The sequence below is a fragment of the Ciconia boyciana genome, chromosome 3 (assembly GCF_034638445.1).
Source record: "Ciconia boyciana chromosome 3, ASM3463844v1, whole genome shotgun sequence".
Classification (NCBI taxonomy): domain Eukaryota; kingdom Metazoa; phylum Chordata; class Aves; order Ciconiiformes; family Ciconiidae; genus Ciconia; species Ciconia boyciana.
The window spans coordinates 97,486,489-97,504,633 of record NC_132936.1 but is presented as its reverse complement, the minus strand read 5'-3'; the positions used below and the strand labels follow the sequence as shown (position 1 = coordinate 97,504,633).

The following is an 18,145-nucleotide window of genomic DNA, read 5'->3' as shown; positions in this document are numbered from 1 at the left end:
TAAAACCAAATCTTAAAAAACACTTTCCCCCCCCCTGCTTCTTCCCAGGCTTAACTTCACTCCCTATTTCTCTACCTCCTCCACCACAGCGGCACAGGGGGATGGGGAATGGGGGTTACGGTCAGTTCATCACACGTTGTCTCTGCTGCTCCTTCCTCCTCACGCTCTTCCCCTGCTCCAGCGTGGGGTCCCTCCCACGGGAGACAGTCCTCCATGAACTTCTCCAACATAGGTCCTTCCCATGGGCTGCAGTCCTCCATGAACTGCTCCAGCGTGGGTCCCTTCCACAGGGTGCAGTCCTTCAGGAACAGACTGCTCCAGCGTGGGTCCCCCACGGGGTCACAAGTCCTGCCAGCCAACCTGCTCCAGCGTGGGCTCCTCTCTCCACGGGTCCACAGGTCCTGCCAGGAGCCTGCTCCAGCGCAGGCTTCCCATGGGGTCACAGCCTCTTTCGGGCATCCACCTGCTCTGGTGTGGGGTTCTCCATGGGCTGCAGGTAGATATCTGCTCCACCATGAACTTCCATGGGCTGCAGGTGGATATCTACTCCACCGTTAACCTCCATGGGCTGCAGGTGGATATCTGCTCCACCATGGAACTCCATGGGCTGTGGGTGGATATCTGTTCCACTGTTAACCTCCATGGGCTGCAGGTGGATATCTGCTCCACCATTAACCTCCATGGGCTGCAGGGGGACAGCCTGCCTCACCATGGTCTTCATGAGGGGCTGCAGGGGAATCTCTGCTCCGGTGCCTGGAGCACCTCCTCCCCCTCCTTCTTCACTGACCTTGGTGTCTGCAGAGTTGTTTCTCTCACATATTCTCACTCCTCTCTTCCGGCTGCTGTTGTGCAGCAGTTTTTTCCCCTTCTTAACTGTGTTATCCCAGACGTGCCACCACCGTTGCTGATGGGCTTGGCCTTGGCCAGTGGTGGGTCTGTCTTGGAGCCAGCTGGCATTGGCTCTATCGGACATGGGGGAAACTTCTAGCAGCTTCTCTCAGAAGCCACCCCTGTAGCCTGCCTGCTACCAAAACCTTGCCACACAAACCCAATATATTGGGATATCAGGTAGATAGTTAACGACCCACAGTGAAGACAGGGACAGGAAGAGCAGCAGAGATGCCTGGGCTGCACTGAAACAAGACGCAGGTGCTTCTGTTTTGCATTCCAAATATATCCCCACTTGGGGCTGCAGGTAGAGTTCCCAGACACATACTGTGGATAAGATTTAGGCAAGTAAGAGTCCTACTAGTAATAGCCCAACCTTTGAGTGCAGATCAAAGGAGAGGTGAGTGGAGCTACAGCCCCTGAAACCTGACTATACAACTTGTATTTTACCCACCTCTTTTTATCTTAGCAAGGACAATGACAGGAGTGAAATGGAAAAGGGAGGAGCCTGAATACGTTTTGTGTGCATAATGAGTAGATTTAGGAACCTCAGAATGCTTTCTTCTCTGAAACATTTTAATTTTCTGCTCATTTGCGTTTCTGGAGTGGAAATGTAGTACACCTCACAAAAAATTACACCAGTGCAAACTGCACTTTGGCTTCAATAAAATCAAAATGTAAAGTATTTGACATAAGAAAACAAGATCACAGGGAACCTGTGAAGTATCTTTTGTACTAGTGGATCATATGAATTGACCTGCAAGTATAAACCAAGGAATGTCTAATTTCCAGGAGAGATCTCCTCTGAACTCCTATTCAGCATTTAAAAAAAAATTTTGCAAATTTTTCCGTGGAGAACAGCTGTACACACTCCAGCCTGGGAGACCTGAACACACCACAGGCCCTATGAGAAGGGTTAAGCCAGGCTAGTTTGCCAATCAGGTACCTCATTTTTGTTTAGACCCCCTACTGAATGCTAGTGAAGAAATTCCTTCTTCACAGGAAGAGTCATTCTGGAACCAGCTGCGGTACAGTGGTGGGCAGGAGGGTATGGGACTGCCCCTGGGCTATTTAGCCCTGGAGGAGAAGAGATGCGCATTGCCCAGCTCCACGTCCAGTCCCAGATGGATGGAGCCTGGAGTCCGAGGCAGCGGAGAGGGTGCAGCTATTCTAGCTGTGCTGCCCAGCATTGCACCAGGGATGCCACATGGATGGTCTGGGTTGCTTAGGAGTTGGCTTAAAGACATTTCCATGGCATTGTACTTGCCTGTGTAGAATGACCGTAGCACCTTCAACTCAATGGTCTTGCTGGAATCTAATATGTGAAATTGCAGGTTTTCTTTTTTATCTCACTTACCTTGCTATTGGGGAATACCAGGTCACAATTGTGGACTTGTAGCTAACATTTTATGTACAGTTTTATAAGAAAAAAGGGCAGAGGCACAATTAAGGTGCCAAGATGCATGAACAAGTTTTCTCACTTCATGCAAGCAGTTGACATCCTGAGTAATATTCATGAAATGGAGAATTGCATTCCAGAATGAAAAAGCTTTAACACTTTGAACTTGATCCTCCACTTGACTGATCTGCAGAAGCTCACTCTACAGTACATTTCTGATTAAGATTATTGGGCCCCAAAATCCCTGGCTAACCAAGAAGCTTCATTTATATCCAAGAGGTTTTTTTATTCTGCTGCTCTCTGCGTCACACCAGAGAGCAGCCTCAGCAGAGACAGCCGTTTGTTCCACTTGCTTTACAGAGATGTCATTTTAATGTTCTTTTCTGTGTCAGTCTCATGTTGGTGCCTCTTGGCTCTTCTTCCTGACACAAGCCAGATAAGTAAAGAACCCGCCAGGACTCCAGCTACGGCAGCCACAATGACAGCCCAGTAGGGGACTGAAGGTTTGGTCTTCTCCAAGTTGAGATCTGAATTTCCGAACCCACTGTTTCTCAGCGTGGAAAGAAAGGGTTTCTCCTACAAAGGGAGAGCAAAGGTTTTACTGACCAGAGACCACTCAACAGGCAGCATTCAGACAATATGCCATCACCCCTTGCTAGAGAGGAACTGTCATCTTTAGACAGACTATCAGCTGTTTCTGCCTTCTGTCTGTCTTAGCTCAAACTCTTTCCTGTCCTATTGCCTGAAAGTTCCTAGAACAAAAAAAGGAGCCATCTCAGAGAGCGATGGCATAATTTCCAAATTTGTTTGCTGCAGACAACCAAATGGAAATAAATATGTAGACTCATTAAAACTGGCTTAAATGAGAGGCTTTCCACTGCACTGAGGATAATTTTTTTTGCATTAAATTTTAAGTAGATTTTCCTGTGTGTAACAAAACAGGAGTATATTTTAGCTATTTAAAGCCTTCACAAAGATACTCTTTTAAAGAATTTTACCAATAAGAAGAAAGGAGAAATATAAAAGTGGTTAATGGAGAGTATGGACATCTTGGCCTTTACTTACTGGGTTTGGACACCTGAGTTTTGATCTGTCATGGGTAAAGTTGTTGTAAGTCTGCTTTTCACCAGCTGGCTCCAACTGAAGAAGAGAAAAGCAATAGTAAACATAATGATTATTTTTTTTCCTCCTCAGACTCTACTGACTTGGGGCATTACAACTTTTTATCCAATCTTTTGGTGCTTGCAGTAATGAAGAAATGTGGTAGCAGGTGCATCACAGGAAAGTTTCCAAACATTTTAACACTCGTGAACTGAAGACATTGAGAATCTGATGTACTGTCTGCAGAAAAACTCACTCAGGAAGCAAGGAACAGGAGAAGCTTTTCCTCCTTTTGCACAGAGTGGAAAAGAAAATAACTCTGAATACCACATACTTTAAATATTCTGCTGAAACAAAGTGGTTTACTATACACCCAGTTCTCCCACGTACACATCTCAAATGACAGTATAAACCACAAAGAAAAAAAAAAAAAAGAACCACAACCAAACACATGACAGATGTTAGTCATGTTACTTAGCACAGTACTGAAAGAAAGATGCTTAGGTGTCACGGTGATGGAATTGACTTCAGAAATGATGTAGAGTTACAGAGACAGGATGAGACGGTGCCAACCTTTGCAGTCTCCACTCAGACAAGAAACTCCCTGGGAGTTTTAGCTGAGGCTAAGTTCACAAGACTGCAAGAAGTGAGTTAAATAGGGATATTTATACTATCAGTTGTCAGCTAAGTTACAATAGCTGACCACAGGCTCACCCTGAGTCCATTTCAAGCTCAAAATACGTCCAGGCTGATGGCATAGCAATTGTGGTTGGCTAGGAGTGCACATACCATCGGTTACCATAGTTAAGCTAACGAGTAGAGGCTTGCTCAGTCATGTTTACTGAAGTGTTTACAACTGTGTATGGACATGCCTGAAGTAATGACTCCAGGATTTGCCCATAGAGAACCGCAGAGTTGTCATCCAGCACTTCTGAGAACACAGCGCAGAGGAGCGCTGGTGTTTCTGCTATTGTCTATACGTGCATTTACTGTCCTCAGGGGATTAAAGTGTCAGAGAGAAACAATACCACAGCAAGCCCAACACAACATGGAGAACACAAATTCTATTCATAAGATTCCCATATGGAAACACTGGGAATACTTTCTCTCTCTAGTTCAGTTAAAAAAAAAAAGTAGTAAAGACTGGAAAAAGAAAAGAGAGAGATGAACCACAGCAAAATGTGACTAGGGAAGGGAAGAAAGCTAACAAGCGGAGAGAGGATGAGAAGCAAACCAGAATGCCAAATTTTGCTGATTGTTTTGGGGTCCTGCTGGACTCGTATGAGTCCTAATCACTTGGCTTGCGCATCAGCTAATGTTGTGAAGACTGAATTTGGTAGTTTTGTTGCATGTTAAAGGGAACAGCTCAAATTCTCTTGTGGTTATTTGTAAGATGTGTGGCTCATACCCTGTAGCATTCTGTCTGCAGTGCGGCTGGTTATCTGTAGATAATTGTAATACTCCCCGTGCCACGGCACTTGGTAAGGAGTCTGGCACAGAGCCCAGACAAAGGATGATAAGGTGCAAAATTCTGTAGCCAGCCATGCTTGCTTCATCTCTGTGCGATCTGTTCCTCAGGAGCATTAGCTTCTGAGCTTTGAAGAGGACAGAATCCCCATGTCCATGAGTGCACAGGACAACTTCTGGAAGAAACACACAGCTCCGCTAGACCATGTGGCAAACGTGGAGGCAGAACACAAGCTAAACACACTGTCCGTGTGCTCTGAGCTGGGCCAGGGGACTGATGAGGTGGATTTGGACCAGTGGGGGTCCCTTAAGACTACAGAGTCCTCTGACTTCAGAGAGCAGGAGCATGCTTTGCTTTGCATGAAGCAAAAAGGGCAAAAAACATCACGATGAGGGAGAGGCTCCTTAAGCCATCCCCATCCCTGCATACCCACGCAGTGGTCAGGCACAGTCTGGCCCTTCATGTGTACTGACAAGAATCCATGTCATTTGGCCATAAGCCTACAGCCTGCTGAGCTTTTCAGGGAACAGGGAAACAATACAGCCTTACAGTAAGCTTGCACAGCCTCGCCGTACATGGACTGCGAGTGAAAAGCAGGGATGTGTTACAAGAACTAGATTTAAATAGTAAACAGTGAAATCTTCAGTTGGCATAGACCAACAGTTCTTTACGGAAAGGAATAGTTGTGTTTCGCATCAGTAAGAGCCTGATCCCCGCCATCCCAGTAGAAAGCTTTCTATCAATATCCTTACATGCGTAGGAAATGAGTGACAGTCTGGACAAGATAAAACTCCAGTGGCATACAAAAAGGACTGGTGGTGATTCAGGAATGAGTAATGGCCAATAGGAACACCACATGGCAACAGAAACCCAATTTAAGGCTACCATATGTCCAGGTACCGTCTCTTTTTCTTCTTGAAACCTGCAGCCATGCCCAATTTGAATGTTTACTACATTTGCCTGGGGTTTCTGGGCCACCATCAGCCCTGTTGGAGCTACCGCACAATGAAGCCTACCAAACTGCTGTCATCTGGAGTCCCAGACAGGGAAGCCTGATGGAAAACAGGCACATTTGCTGTGCATGCACAAATCAATTACTCTGAGCATGTGCATGCACTGTGCAGCTACTGTTTTTATTTGCTGTGCATGCACAAATCAATTACTTGGAGCATGTGCATGCACTGTGCGTCTACTGTTTTTATAACCCTGAACCTACAGCTCACATGCGATACCAGGCAACTGCACAGATTTCTGCCCTGCATTTCCCTGTGCTTGTGCTCAAGAAACTTACAGGATACTCCAGAATGAACTTATCTTGCTCAAACTTTTACTTAAACTGAAAAGAATTTCCCCTCCATTTATGCTTGTTTCTTGTACAAACCAGGGTATAGGACTTCTGCTACCACAATGTGTTTGGGGCCTGGTGTTTATGAGAAGAGGAAGAAATGTCGCTGTGGCATGAAAATGCCATAGTCTTTCTTCCACCATGGGGAAACATCATGGTTCTGAAAGCAGATGTGACCTTGGAGTTATCAAGTCCAGCATGTGCCTCTTACACACTCTTCCAGCACTATTCAAAAGCTGTCATTTCCCCCAAAATGACAGAAGGAATGTGACTGCAAGCAGAGGCATCATAGGTGTGATTTCAGCCCCCCGTTAGTTTCAGTGACTCTACTAGAATTGCTTCAGATACTAGAGTGGGTGGTACAGCGTGTCCACACTATTAATGGCAGCAAAAATTCAATCACATGTATGTTTTCCTAATAAATCTAACAGAATTCACTGAAGAAGGACAAGCTTATTCAACAGACATTTTCAGGAAACCTACAAGACCGAATGTTTAACTAGGCTGATTTTTTGCTTTAATGCAAGTTATTTACCAAATGAGAAGGGAATTTTTCATTACATTAAGAATCTCAGGATTTCTCATTTTGAATGAGAAAAGACTTACACTGTTTTATGCAACATGATCTCTTTGGATTGTGTTCCTAAGCAATGCAGACGGAGAAGGGTCTCAGAGTTGAGCAGCCCCCCTCTTGTTAGGATATCAGTTTTATTTCTTGCTTACTGTTTTGTTTCAGACACCTTTCTCATGATCTTTTGTAGGGACTGCTACCACACACACATAGGGATCTAGGTCATAACCTCTTACCATATTATTCCAGAGAGCCATGGCCAGCTCAGCGTAGCCTCTTACACTGAAATGAAAGCAGTCTGCAGCAAAGAAACTCAGATCTGGCTTGCCGTTCTGCGACAAAAGCAAAAATGTATTTCTCAGCACATTTCAACATTTGAGATCTGACATATTATATCCAATAATGCACTGTACTTGGCATACCCACTTCACAATTTTGGTGTCTTCCTAAAGGCAATATGCTTGTATTTTGACACTGCAAATAAACTTAGGTACTCCCAACTGTGGGCTGATTACTGCATCTTGAGACCTTCTGTGTAATGCAGCCTGCTCAACTTCACACAACAATTTTCATAACAAACCTAAACTTATCATTAAACCAACAGTCAGAGCTCTTACATGGACGCTGCCATTGACCCACACTCCACCTTGTACAGAACTGATAGAAAACTGCTTATTCTTGCTTGTTAAACTTCCATAATGCAGACTTAGAACCTTTCAGGTGTTGAAATCTGTGCTGAATTTCAGGAAACATTAAAAATTGTGGGCTCATGCAGCTCTGGCAAATATCTGTCTGAGGGAGAATTTGCCTCATCACTACCTGTATGGTGATCATTCTTTGGACTTGAAGGCTGCCAGAACAAAATGGGGACAATATGACAAAAGGATCAGTATTATGCAAAACTGGGTGGTTTTGACCAGGATTCATGCTAAATATTTGTATGCCTAACTACACAGCATGCATAATACTGAGGCTGGAGAAAAGAAGGAGAATCAGTGTTTGGCTTCAAAGGCTGCTTCCTCTTTCCAGGCTGGGATGAGCCAGGAGTGCAAGTGCTGGTTTCTGTGTGAGGGAAACTTGAACATATTCCATAACCAAGATCAGAAGAAAATTGTGGAGAATGCCAACAAAGCCCCCAACAGGGGAAGCAACATGCAGTTTAGAGGAAGCCAGAGGGTGCTTAAGTTTAATGTGTGCACTCTACAAATGTTTCCTAAAGCCATTTTGATTCACAGGCAGCACCGTCTTTCCTGACTTCTCCTCTGTCACTCTTCATAGGTTCCACCCTGTGCTGCTAGACTGTGCAAAGAGAAGAAAACACAGTCTTTGTGGTGTGGATCTTACTGACTTAGGGAAATCAAGATACTGGTCCTTGCATGATGGGAAAGAAAAACAGGACTCACACTATCCAGGGGCAACAAAGTGTTTCGGAAAAATGGCTGCATGACAACTGCAAAGTCCTCACGCTCCCCGTACCGACCGCTGTTGATCAGCTGTAACGCTTCAGCCTGTATGGAGTTGCATGGTTGGAAACAGAAAAGTTACTTACAAGGTTCATCTAACATTTGTCAGCTATCGAAAACATGCATATTACACTTCTTTCAATGTAGGAAGCCATCAATTATTAGTATAAATCCAGATGAATAGTTTAAAGCAGTCCAGAGAACAGCTAAGAAAATAATTTGGTTCATGAAGAGATTTTCATGAGGAAAATGCACAGAAGCTAGAATAATTTGAAATGTAAAGTTGCTTAATTAAAAAAAAAAAAACAAAACCAAAAACGTAGTTCATACCTTATAGAAATCAGTGCTACACAATTGCAACGAGATTAAAATTTACAGAGAATTAAAAAAAAAAAAAAGGGCATAAGGCCAAAATTTTTAGAAGTGACAAATGAGTCCAGAAGGTCAACTTGAGACTGAAGTGCGCTGGATTTTTCAGAAAGGTGAGCTTGAAGTAAAATAAAATTTAAGCATTGAAAAGTCACCTGCCACTTTTGAAAACTATGGTAATAGACATTCATACAGATAATAAAAACGTCTCATTGTTACTTGCCAGCTTATGGGTGTAAATTCTAATGCTCTTGGTCATATCTCAAAACATTCCTAACCCCACTTCCTTAGTTAAGGAAAACACCCCCTGGATAGGTTTATACAAGTATTTTCCAAGATGGATTTTTTTGAGCATTGTCAGATTCATCAGACAACATCCACTGCTAGAGCCAGAATGGAGGACTGGAGAACATGATGTGAACTGGTACAGTGATTCCTGTATTCATAGAAATAATGATGGAAAAACCTTCTGCTCCAATAGCTATTTATAGCCTTTGTTAAATTTGAGTCAATGTTATGCCCGAGGCTGTGAAAAGTTACTCTCAGGTAGCAAGCTGACCCATGGTAAGCTACCTGTGTGCATGCTCTCAGCCCATAGAAAAGAAAGGAATATCAGGTTGGTTTAGTTCATTTTCTCTGCTAAGTTACCACAAAACAGCTGATGCAAGGTAATTTGTCACCCTTGCAGTGACATGTTAATTCATGTGAGCTATTCATTGGATTCATAATGCACAAGCACATATCAACAAAACAGCCATCACCGGTAACTTGTTTTCAGCTGTCGAAACAGCAACTGGAAACAGAATCAGTCTCAATCTGCCTCCAGCTCAGAACCGAGGTCAAAATTATAAGGAGTGTGGAAAGACTTGCGCTGCTGCTAACCCGTTAGCAGGATAGGGGTTTAGTTAGACTGTAGCCAAGCTGTTTCCCAGTCATCCCTCTCTGTCCTCCCGATGATATTCATGAGCGGAAGGGAAGCGATATAAAAAAGAGACACCAGTGAAGATGAAGAGTTACAGAATCAAGGTATTACCTGAAAATCTCTGTTAACTCTCTTAATTTCTTGTAGTTCAGAAGAGTTTTCCTCGGGGTTTAAGAAACATGGGCAAACATTCCTTCAACAAAAGAAATACTAGAATTAAAAGGCAACCTGGAATAGCCTATCCAATTCTTCAGCAATATGTGTTTGCTTCAAGAAGTTCAGGATAGGCGCTCAAAGCTCACATGCAGAAGGAGAGCCACCTCGTTGGCTTAGAGGTGGACAGATACTTCAGAAAAAAAATCCCTATTGACTTAGTTTTCAAAGCGAACACCTGTCACAGCCAGTAAGAGCTGCAGGATCCACAACTCTGCGTCAGACACAGAAGTGTTTAGTATGCCACACATTAGCAGGAAATCACATGTGTTAGAATTAAAAAACCCTGCATATAGGCTTACAGCAGAGTTTCAGAAATCTGGGGCTTTAAAGACAGAAAAGACAAATTGTTCATGTAGTCTGACTCCTCAGACCACTGTGTTTCATTCTGTTACCCCCATATCAAGAGGTAATAACTTGTGCTTCACTGAAATGCGTCCTTTTAGAACGTGCCTGGAATGAATATGAAGACATCAAGCAATAGAGTCAATTCACTATTTTCCCTTCTAGTGTGTTCCAGTAGTTAATCGCTTCTATTATTAAAAATCTGTGCCTAACTTCATTTGAATTCATTAGGCATCAGCTTCCAAACACTGGTCTTTGTTGTACCTTTCTCCACTAGACTAAAGAGCCTTTTCACGTCCACGCTGACTCCTGTAAAGGCACTGCTGCTTTCTAAAACAAGTCCCTCAATCTTCTTTGAGTTAGGACTTTGGTCTCCTCCATTAGGTGTGACAAGCAGTCCCTGTTGTGCACTCTGCTGTACACAGCCCAGCCTGCACCACAGGTAATGCAGCACTGAATACAAGGAGAAGCATCAGGGATGTCAGCCTGCGCTGCCGAGCAGTGAATGGCTGGACAAAAAAGGCTCTGAAGTTCAGCAGTACAGAAATTATATGGTGACTTGTGCTGTGACATGCTGCCTTAGAGCTGAGAAGAAAAGTGACGACTCTGCTATCTACAGGTGCGTGCCTTTTAGCTGAAGTCTTGGAAGAAGTACTAGAAAGTCGATGGGAACTAGTGCATCAAGTAAAGGCAGCAATGAAAGTAGCTTGGAAACCTCAGTGTGGATGTCCTCCTGTGGAAGCAATTTAGATTGATGCAAAAAAGTAGCACTTTAAAGGGAAAGACCTGTTTTGCTCACTTACTTTGCTGTCAAAGCGCACTGCAAAGAGCTTGCTGCGATCTGACGCAGTCCAGAAATCTCTAGTATCTCCACCATGTTGACAAAGACTCTTGGGAGCTGCAGGATAATAACCAGACATACCAAGTCACAGAACATGATACCACTAAAAAGTGAGAAAGAAGTGCCATCCGTAGGTCAGGGAGTCAGTGCAAACTGCGCTGACTGCAGCCAATGGCATGTGCAAGGATTATGTATAAAGGGAGGGGGAGGGAGACATACAGTGGATCTCAGCCAAAAAATTCCCGGCAGCTAGTACAAGCTAGCTGAAATCCCTGGGGCATTTCCATTTTCTCTAGGGTAAACGAAACTTTGTACAGTTGGTTTAGCCATCAAAACTGGCGGTAGCAAAAATACTGTGAAACACACAGTTTTCCTGAAACTACAGCCCACTTTCTCAGGGCATTATCCAATACAGTTGGTGAAATGCAGCGCTGAGGAGCAGTCTGACTCCAGTTATTTGGAAGATGACCTTGTATGTAACATAATCACTGACAGTCTATCAGAGGTGAGAAAAACATCAGTGTGCTTGCCAGGAACATAGCTTGCTAGGGTATCTTAAAAGCTTACCTCCTCATAGAAAATATCCAGAGTGTCCTGAAGGTGCTTTACATAGTTTTGCACTGAATAGGTTTCCTGTGTAATTTAAAAAAAAAAAAAAAAAAAAATTGGATCAGTCTTCTTCCAGGAACCAAGAAGTTTAACTGTTTCACCTGAGCAAAGGAGTCCACACTCTCTAGTTGCAAGGCGGTCCATGAGAAGATGTACCAACTCGATGCTCCTTTTTGCCTTTGTTGGCAGATATATTTTCAGATCAAGAGGTTTATTGCCACATGCACACAGGTTATATAGTGCTTGTGTTTCTATGTCACTAATATATTCCCTTAATCTCTGTAGAAAATCCTGAGGTATATAATAGTTCTTGGCAGAGCCTTTGCCTGATGAATGACTACATAAATCACATCTTTGGATTTCATGTTGTCTTTTATGGGACCCAGACCAGACTAGTTTGCCTTATGAACAGAGCAATACTTTTTTTTTTTTTAAACTGCCATCTGGGGAAATTGATATGGAGGCAGTCAGGCCCCACAAAACCCATAGGCAAAAGGACTTTGTGACTGTAGTTATAGAGGTGTACCTGTGGGGGCAAAGGCTCCAGGCAGCAGCAAAACTGAGAGAAGAGTCCCTGGTCATTTCAGACCCCCAGTGTGTGCCACAGGAACCTCTTCAGAGGGGATGACCACTGATAGCTAGATGAAAGACATCTTTTTCACTATAAACTGATGTTATTTCTTTTGGTGTCATTCTCAAGCAAGAATCAGGCATCCTCAGTAATTATTGCATGGAGACGCTTTCCAGAATAAAACTTCACTTGCGTCCCCATAACAACATGCCTAAGACACCACGCTGCCTTGAGTGCTTTGTCCAGTGAAGCTGGCAGAGCTCTTCAGTTTATCCTTGGTGTTTTGTTCAATATGGGCAGGTTGCTGGTTCTTAAATAATGCATTACTCCAGAGCTACAGTGCCCCAATATTAAAAGCTGTGCACTTGTTTCTGATACAATACAGATGAAAGGAACAGGACTTCTAAGTGCTTTTTAAACAAAGAGGAGCTTTGGCTCACTGAGAGAGAGAAAGGTTAAATTTCCAGGGTTGGTCACTTGCCAAATGCCTGGATGAGCATGCCTAATTCAGAGATACAAACCTTGTCCAAGCAGTACCAGCATAGATCGTTGCCTCCAACGAGGACAGTGATCAGCTTCCAATCTTCCTTGAAATTAATTTTCTAGTGGCACATAAAATAAACAGATTGCAGCATCCATTGCTTAGGCATGCAGAGGTAACATTCGCAAATGGGGCTAAAGAGGGTACAGACGGCATGGCAGAACAGAGAAAGGAGGCACGCTGAGTTAAGATGGAAGAAGAAAAGCATCTGTCCAGGGGGAAAATGTGAACTGTTTGCTAGTCTAGCTGCAATTCACTTTGGCTTTCGTAAGGAAACCCCCTTCAGCAGACGAGATCTGTCAGGGTAGCCGAGCGTAGAAATGCGTCTGTGGCAGCAAGCATGTCTAAATGAATGTTAGCTTCAGGACAGGGGTGGACAGGAGAGATTTGCCAGCCGTGGCTGAACACTGCAGGCAGCGTGGGGACAAAGAGACGTGGGAGTGGATGCTGGAGTGACTCATGGAGCTGTGGAACTGGAGCTGCTGGGGATCCCTGCCAGCTGGGCAAGTATTACCCCACGGCCAGGAGGGGTGAGGGGTGCCCCAGGGAACAGACAGCTGGATTAAAATAGAAGAGTCCAGGAGGCTGGTGACTTCACTGAGCTCATATAAGGGCAGCTGCAGCATCCACGTCACTGCAAGCTAACAATAGGCGCTGCTGAGAGCTGGATCTCATCAAAACATTTTGTAACGTTCAGTACAAAGAAAGGAATCAACGGCAACTATTTTTAGTGTGGTGCATTTACATAACAAACATCTGCAAAAGGATCCCACAAATAGAGGAAGGGCCTGGGAATCACCCACAGGGCTGAATTCTCCTCCTTAACCAGCACTTTGCTCAGAAAGCCTTTCATGAAAGGGCAAAGTGTGGCAGGGACTTCCCCCCTCCCCTTTTTTAAAGATGCATAAAAAGCAGTGAATAAAACAAAGCTCTAGAGCCACGTACTATTTTATTGAAGAGCCATGCCAGCTCCCTTCACTCTGCCAAACAATCAGTAATGCAGAGTAACTGACAGTGGGTCTAGCACGCAGCATCCATCAAGAGTGTTGGCACGGAGAGACACATGCTTTGACAAATCCTGCTTATTCAGTACCTTCCTTTCCCATTCAGCCTGAGCCAAGGAGCACCAGGCACTCCCATTCCCTTACAGGGTGCTCTCCCTGAACCAACAGCTCACACCCAGACAGTCATCCGCTCAAATTCAGCCAACACTTGGAGCAGGGCAGCCTTGGTTTTCTCCCAGATTTCCTCCCCCCACCCCAAACTGCAGCAGCAGCCACTGAATTAAGAGCTAGTCGCCCTTTTGGTGCCCTTTGTAGCCCTTGGTGGAGCTGGCACAGCAGGCTGGTCCACAATGCTAGATCCCCTGCTAACTCCCTAAAAGCTTGTGGCATGACAGGGGTTCACCCAACCCTGAGCTTTCTGGCCACTGATTAATCACTTGCCTGTTCAGAACCAGAGTTTCAGAGGGCCTAATCTCCTGGGAAGACTTCAGTTGTCCCCCTTCCCAGTATTGCCATTTCCCAGACCCTAGAGTGAATAGTGTGATTCATGTTGGTCACCAGGTGCCTGCTCCAGCAATTTTACCCTCAGCCTTTATGACCTCCACTTTGAATGCTGCCGTTCAATTAAGCAGTGCTGTGATTTCCCCAGAGCCTTCAGATCTCTCCTCTTCTTCACTACCATCGTTACAACTCCTGGCTGCACTGCACCCTACATTAGTCTCTGCCTTGTGTGTTTGCACCTTACCTGCATGGATTTGTATAGGTAAATTATCATCTCCTAAAGGCTAATCCCTGGCATATTCATCTTGGAAAGCACACCAGAGACAAGGACACAGACTTTTCTTCCATCAGTAAAGCACTCTTCAAGCATCCCATCAATTAAAGTCCTCTCCCAGAGACCACGGGAGCACTGAGGGGTGGCCCAAGTTCCACTTACCGAGCTGCTTCTCATTAGCTCCACCAATTCACGTGCTTGGGCTGACATATTGCTGTAGAGAGAGGACAGAAGCATTTTAGATGCATGCTCTGAAAGCACATAATCTTCTTGATCTCCCACTCCTCATTTCAGGGAGTCAGGATCAGCAGAAATCAGTATAAGGAAAGTGATGCCTCAAAAGGACGAGCAAACATAGAAGGACCAAGATCAGCAGCAGTTGCACAAGTGAATAATCTGATCTGAAAGGGCTTTAGCTAGGATGGCTGCCAAGTGGCAGGCAACTAGGATTAATTCTTCCCATCTCAGAGTTGGCTTAAGTGCATTTTGTTTGAAGAAAACCACTAATGCCCAGATGCACAGAGACAGTTAGTTGCATAACTCCCTTTGAAATCTAGTGGGGGAGTTTGGTGCTTACACAGAAGCTGGGCACCTAACCAGCCTTCCTGATCTGGAAGCGTGTCTTATGGCTGGAAGATATTGCTTACACTGTGGAACTGCCAGGCTGGAGAGTCCCAGTCCAGCTCTGGGCAGGATGCAACGTCCACAGAGTGAAGCACAAACCATGCTGAGACACCAGCTGGAAACTCGAGCTCCTGATATACTAGCATGAGACTGTGCTTAAGCTAATAAGCCTTGCCTCTCTCCAGCACCTACACAAACGCGGTTACATTATTTGCACTCCCACAACCATACTGATCGCCCTGAGTCTTTGCTCAGGGCACCCATGAAGTATTTAGTAGCTACACAGGCTTTGCTAGCTATCCTGAAACTCTCGCAATAAATTTAATGACTGTTAAAGGTGTCACAGAAAGTCTTGGAAGCAAATTCCATGAGTATCTGTAGAGCAGGCACAGCATATGCAATACAAACTCTTACACATTTTGATTCTTAACAGACTAGTAGAGTTTTTCTTCAGGAGGAGAAAGGAATTAATTCCCAGCTGCTCATTCTCTTCTTTTTCTTTGCACTGCAAACATGGATAGTTTTTAATGCCATTAGGGTAGCAGTGGGCTTCTATTTGTTAGTTTGAGGCACATTTCCCAGAAATCAAGGAATAAATGAGAGATGCTCATAAATTTTTTCTCATTACAGATATGGCCTGACAGTGAATCAGGGACTGCATACTGAAGGACTGCATACTGAAGGCTGGGCAGAAAAATGTACTGGTAGAATAAGAAGCATAACTAAAGCATTGGCTCGGAAATTCTGGGCAGAGGTCAAATGAAGAAAGGAAGTTTCTCTCTGTCTCTAACTTAGAAAAAAAATACAAATAAACCCCCAAATGCTGAATTCAAAAAAATAATTTAAAAAATTAAAAACATCAGATCATAGAAACATGCTCAGTACAAGTAGGTCATCAGTATTAACTCAACCTTGACACGCGGTTCAAAGATAATCTGCCAGTCCATCAGTTCTCACCCCTTTGCCCGTTCTCAGTTGCGATTGTGCTTACCGTGCTGTGGCACCTCTCTCCGCAACATTGAATGCAGCTGTTTCCTTAGAGCTGCCAGTGGAGAAGCCGAAGAGGTTCGGATTGAATTTTTTCAAGATATCTTAAAAAGAGAAAACACAATGTTTAACCATCCACAGTACAGCTGGCAGCACTGCGTTCTGCAGAAGCGCAAGCCAATAGAGTGGTGAGAATATGGACCTGGGTTTTCCCCTCATTCACTGTGACCTACAGAAGCTATAGACACACCTGCCTTGGAGACTGTAGTTACTGTCCAGACTTCAGCACTGCAACTATTTCTCTCTGTGGCCTTGAGGAGCCAGGGTCTGGCAACCCAGAAGATGCACAGGTCCCAGGCAACTCACTAGTCTTGAATTTGAGTGCCAGAGTAATCATGGTTACTTTCCTTCATGTTCCAGGAGCAGATGCTCCAACTATGGCCCTCTACCTCTCACTCCTCAATCTACCCATCAAGATAATAATAATTATTGCAGAGAAGTGAATTTTATTCACATTTCTAGATTTCACCGAAACCCTCAGCAGGGAAGCGTGATGTCTGAAAACTGTTATTGTTACTGTGTCTGTAGTGCTGTCTGAAACCTCTTTATGGAGTCTCATTTATAATGCATATATGAAATGCGCCTTCTATTTTTCTTTAAACACAGCAATGTGCATGGTATAAGACAAAGCATATCAGAGTTTATTACCAACAATGTCAGGTATTGTCAAACTGCTGCACAACGTGGATCACATACAAATAGATGAACCATTGTGAACCAAGTCCCCTCCAATTTATGGTCACACTGACCACTTAATAGTTTCTATGGCAACTACAGGGACTGATTACACAGAACACTAGGACAAGAAATTTATAGTATTTTTAGATTTTTTTTCAGTGCAATGTAGCAACTTGAAATCATCAGAAAGAACCATAACCTTGTCAACAACCCTCTCTAGATGGGCTGCTTTCATGATGGTCTGTTTCATAACCCTTCATTTGCCCACAGCCATTACAGCTAGTCACTGGAAAGCACAAAATGAAATAAGAGAGGAGCAGGTCTGCCATGAACTTCTGTCACCTTCAGCACATTTACTCCTAATCATTTCTGTCAAAAGGACGATACAATCACATGCAGGTCCTGTGATGTGGAGGGGCTGAATCAACTTTACAGCTAGTCAGGTCAGTCTGGGTTTCAGCTGTGACTCACATGAGCTGCTCATATCCACAATAGATGGGGATCCCCCACTGTTCGCAAGGCAAGCATGACCATTTCCAGATGTTTCCTAGCATCCACTTAGACTACTTTCAGAGTAATACTCACCTTTTGCTTTTCTCAATTGATTTTCCAGGATACTCACTGGGTAAAGTAGTCTGGGTCTCCAGGGTCCCATCACCTCCAATACTACAAAGGCAAAGAACAAAATCACCAAGTAGGGTTAATCCACAACCATGTGTCTTATTGTCACCATATGTTGCTGTAGCAGCCCAGGAAGGAAAAAAACAAACCAAAACCAAAACAAAAACCCAAAAAACCAAACCTCAAACAGGATTAAGGAGATAAACCGCAAGAACTCAGGGAAAGTACTGAAAGATTTCACATTAAATCAAGCAGGGCATCAGCTAAGATAGAAGCTATGCCTCCAGACTGGGAATAGAGCATACTGGGAGAACTGATTTTTAATATAGACATGCTGGGATGCCCATCATAGAGCATATTTCCTCACCAAAGTTGCTCCACATGACCTTGCTGAAACTACATTTGTGTGCAGTTATGCATAGAAGAGAGACTGCATTAAATACTCATTAACCACCTATCTAGGATTCTGCAATGTTGATTATGAAAAGAGCTTCTGCCTCTACCATTCAAAACTTGTCTGTGCACATAGCCAGTACGTTCTTATACCGCTTCTGTCAGCCCCTCCTGAAGACGTTTATGTCTGCAGATACGTACAAGGGGGGGAGAAAGGATGAAGAAAAGAATGTATACATGCACACACTCTTATCAACCATACTTCTGCCCATATGAAGCAGGCAGTTTCCTTCCACTCTAGCATGGATATTGAGATTCACACCCACTCTGACATGTATTGTCTTTGTCTACTTTGCA

The 18,145-nt window shown here is 44.0% G+C and overlaps 1 protein-coding gene across 1 annotated transcript in view; it reads right to left on the bottom strand.

Moving 5' to 3' along the window:
* Positions 1-2,395: 2,395 nt before the first annotated feature.
* Positions 2,396-18,145, bottom strand: part of PLB1 (phospholipase B1) — a 76,243-nt gene continuing 60,493 nt past the window's right edge. Inside the window, exons 46-56 of the mRNA XM_072857736.1 lie at positions 17,397-17,440; positions 16,041-16,140; positions 14,588-14,639; positions 12,627-12,707; positions 11,493-11,558; positions 10,888-10,982; positions 9,638-9,719; positions 8,176-8,280; positions 7,009-7,104; positions 3,353-3,427; positions 2,396-2,863 (exon numbers count right to left, since the gene is read on the bottom strand). Coding sequence (XP_072713837.1) covers positions 2,642-2,863; positions 3,353-3,427; positions 7,009-7,104; positions 8,176-8,280; positions 9,638-9,719; positions 10,888-10,982; positions 11,493-11,558; positions 12,627-12,707; positions 14,588-14,639; positions 16,041-16,140; positions 17,397-17,440 — 1,018 coding nt within the window. The 3' untranslated portion in view covers positions 2,396-2,641. The remainder of the gene's footprint in view (positions 2,864-3,352; positions 3,428-7,008; positions 7,105-8,175; positions 8,281-9,637; positions 9,720-10,887; positions 10,983-11,492; positions 11,559-12,626; positions 12,708-14,587; positions 14,640-16,040; positions 16,141-17,396; positions 17,441-18,145) is intronic.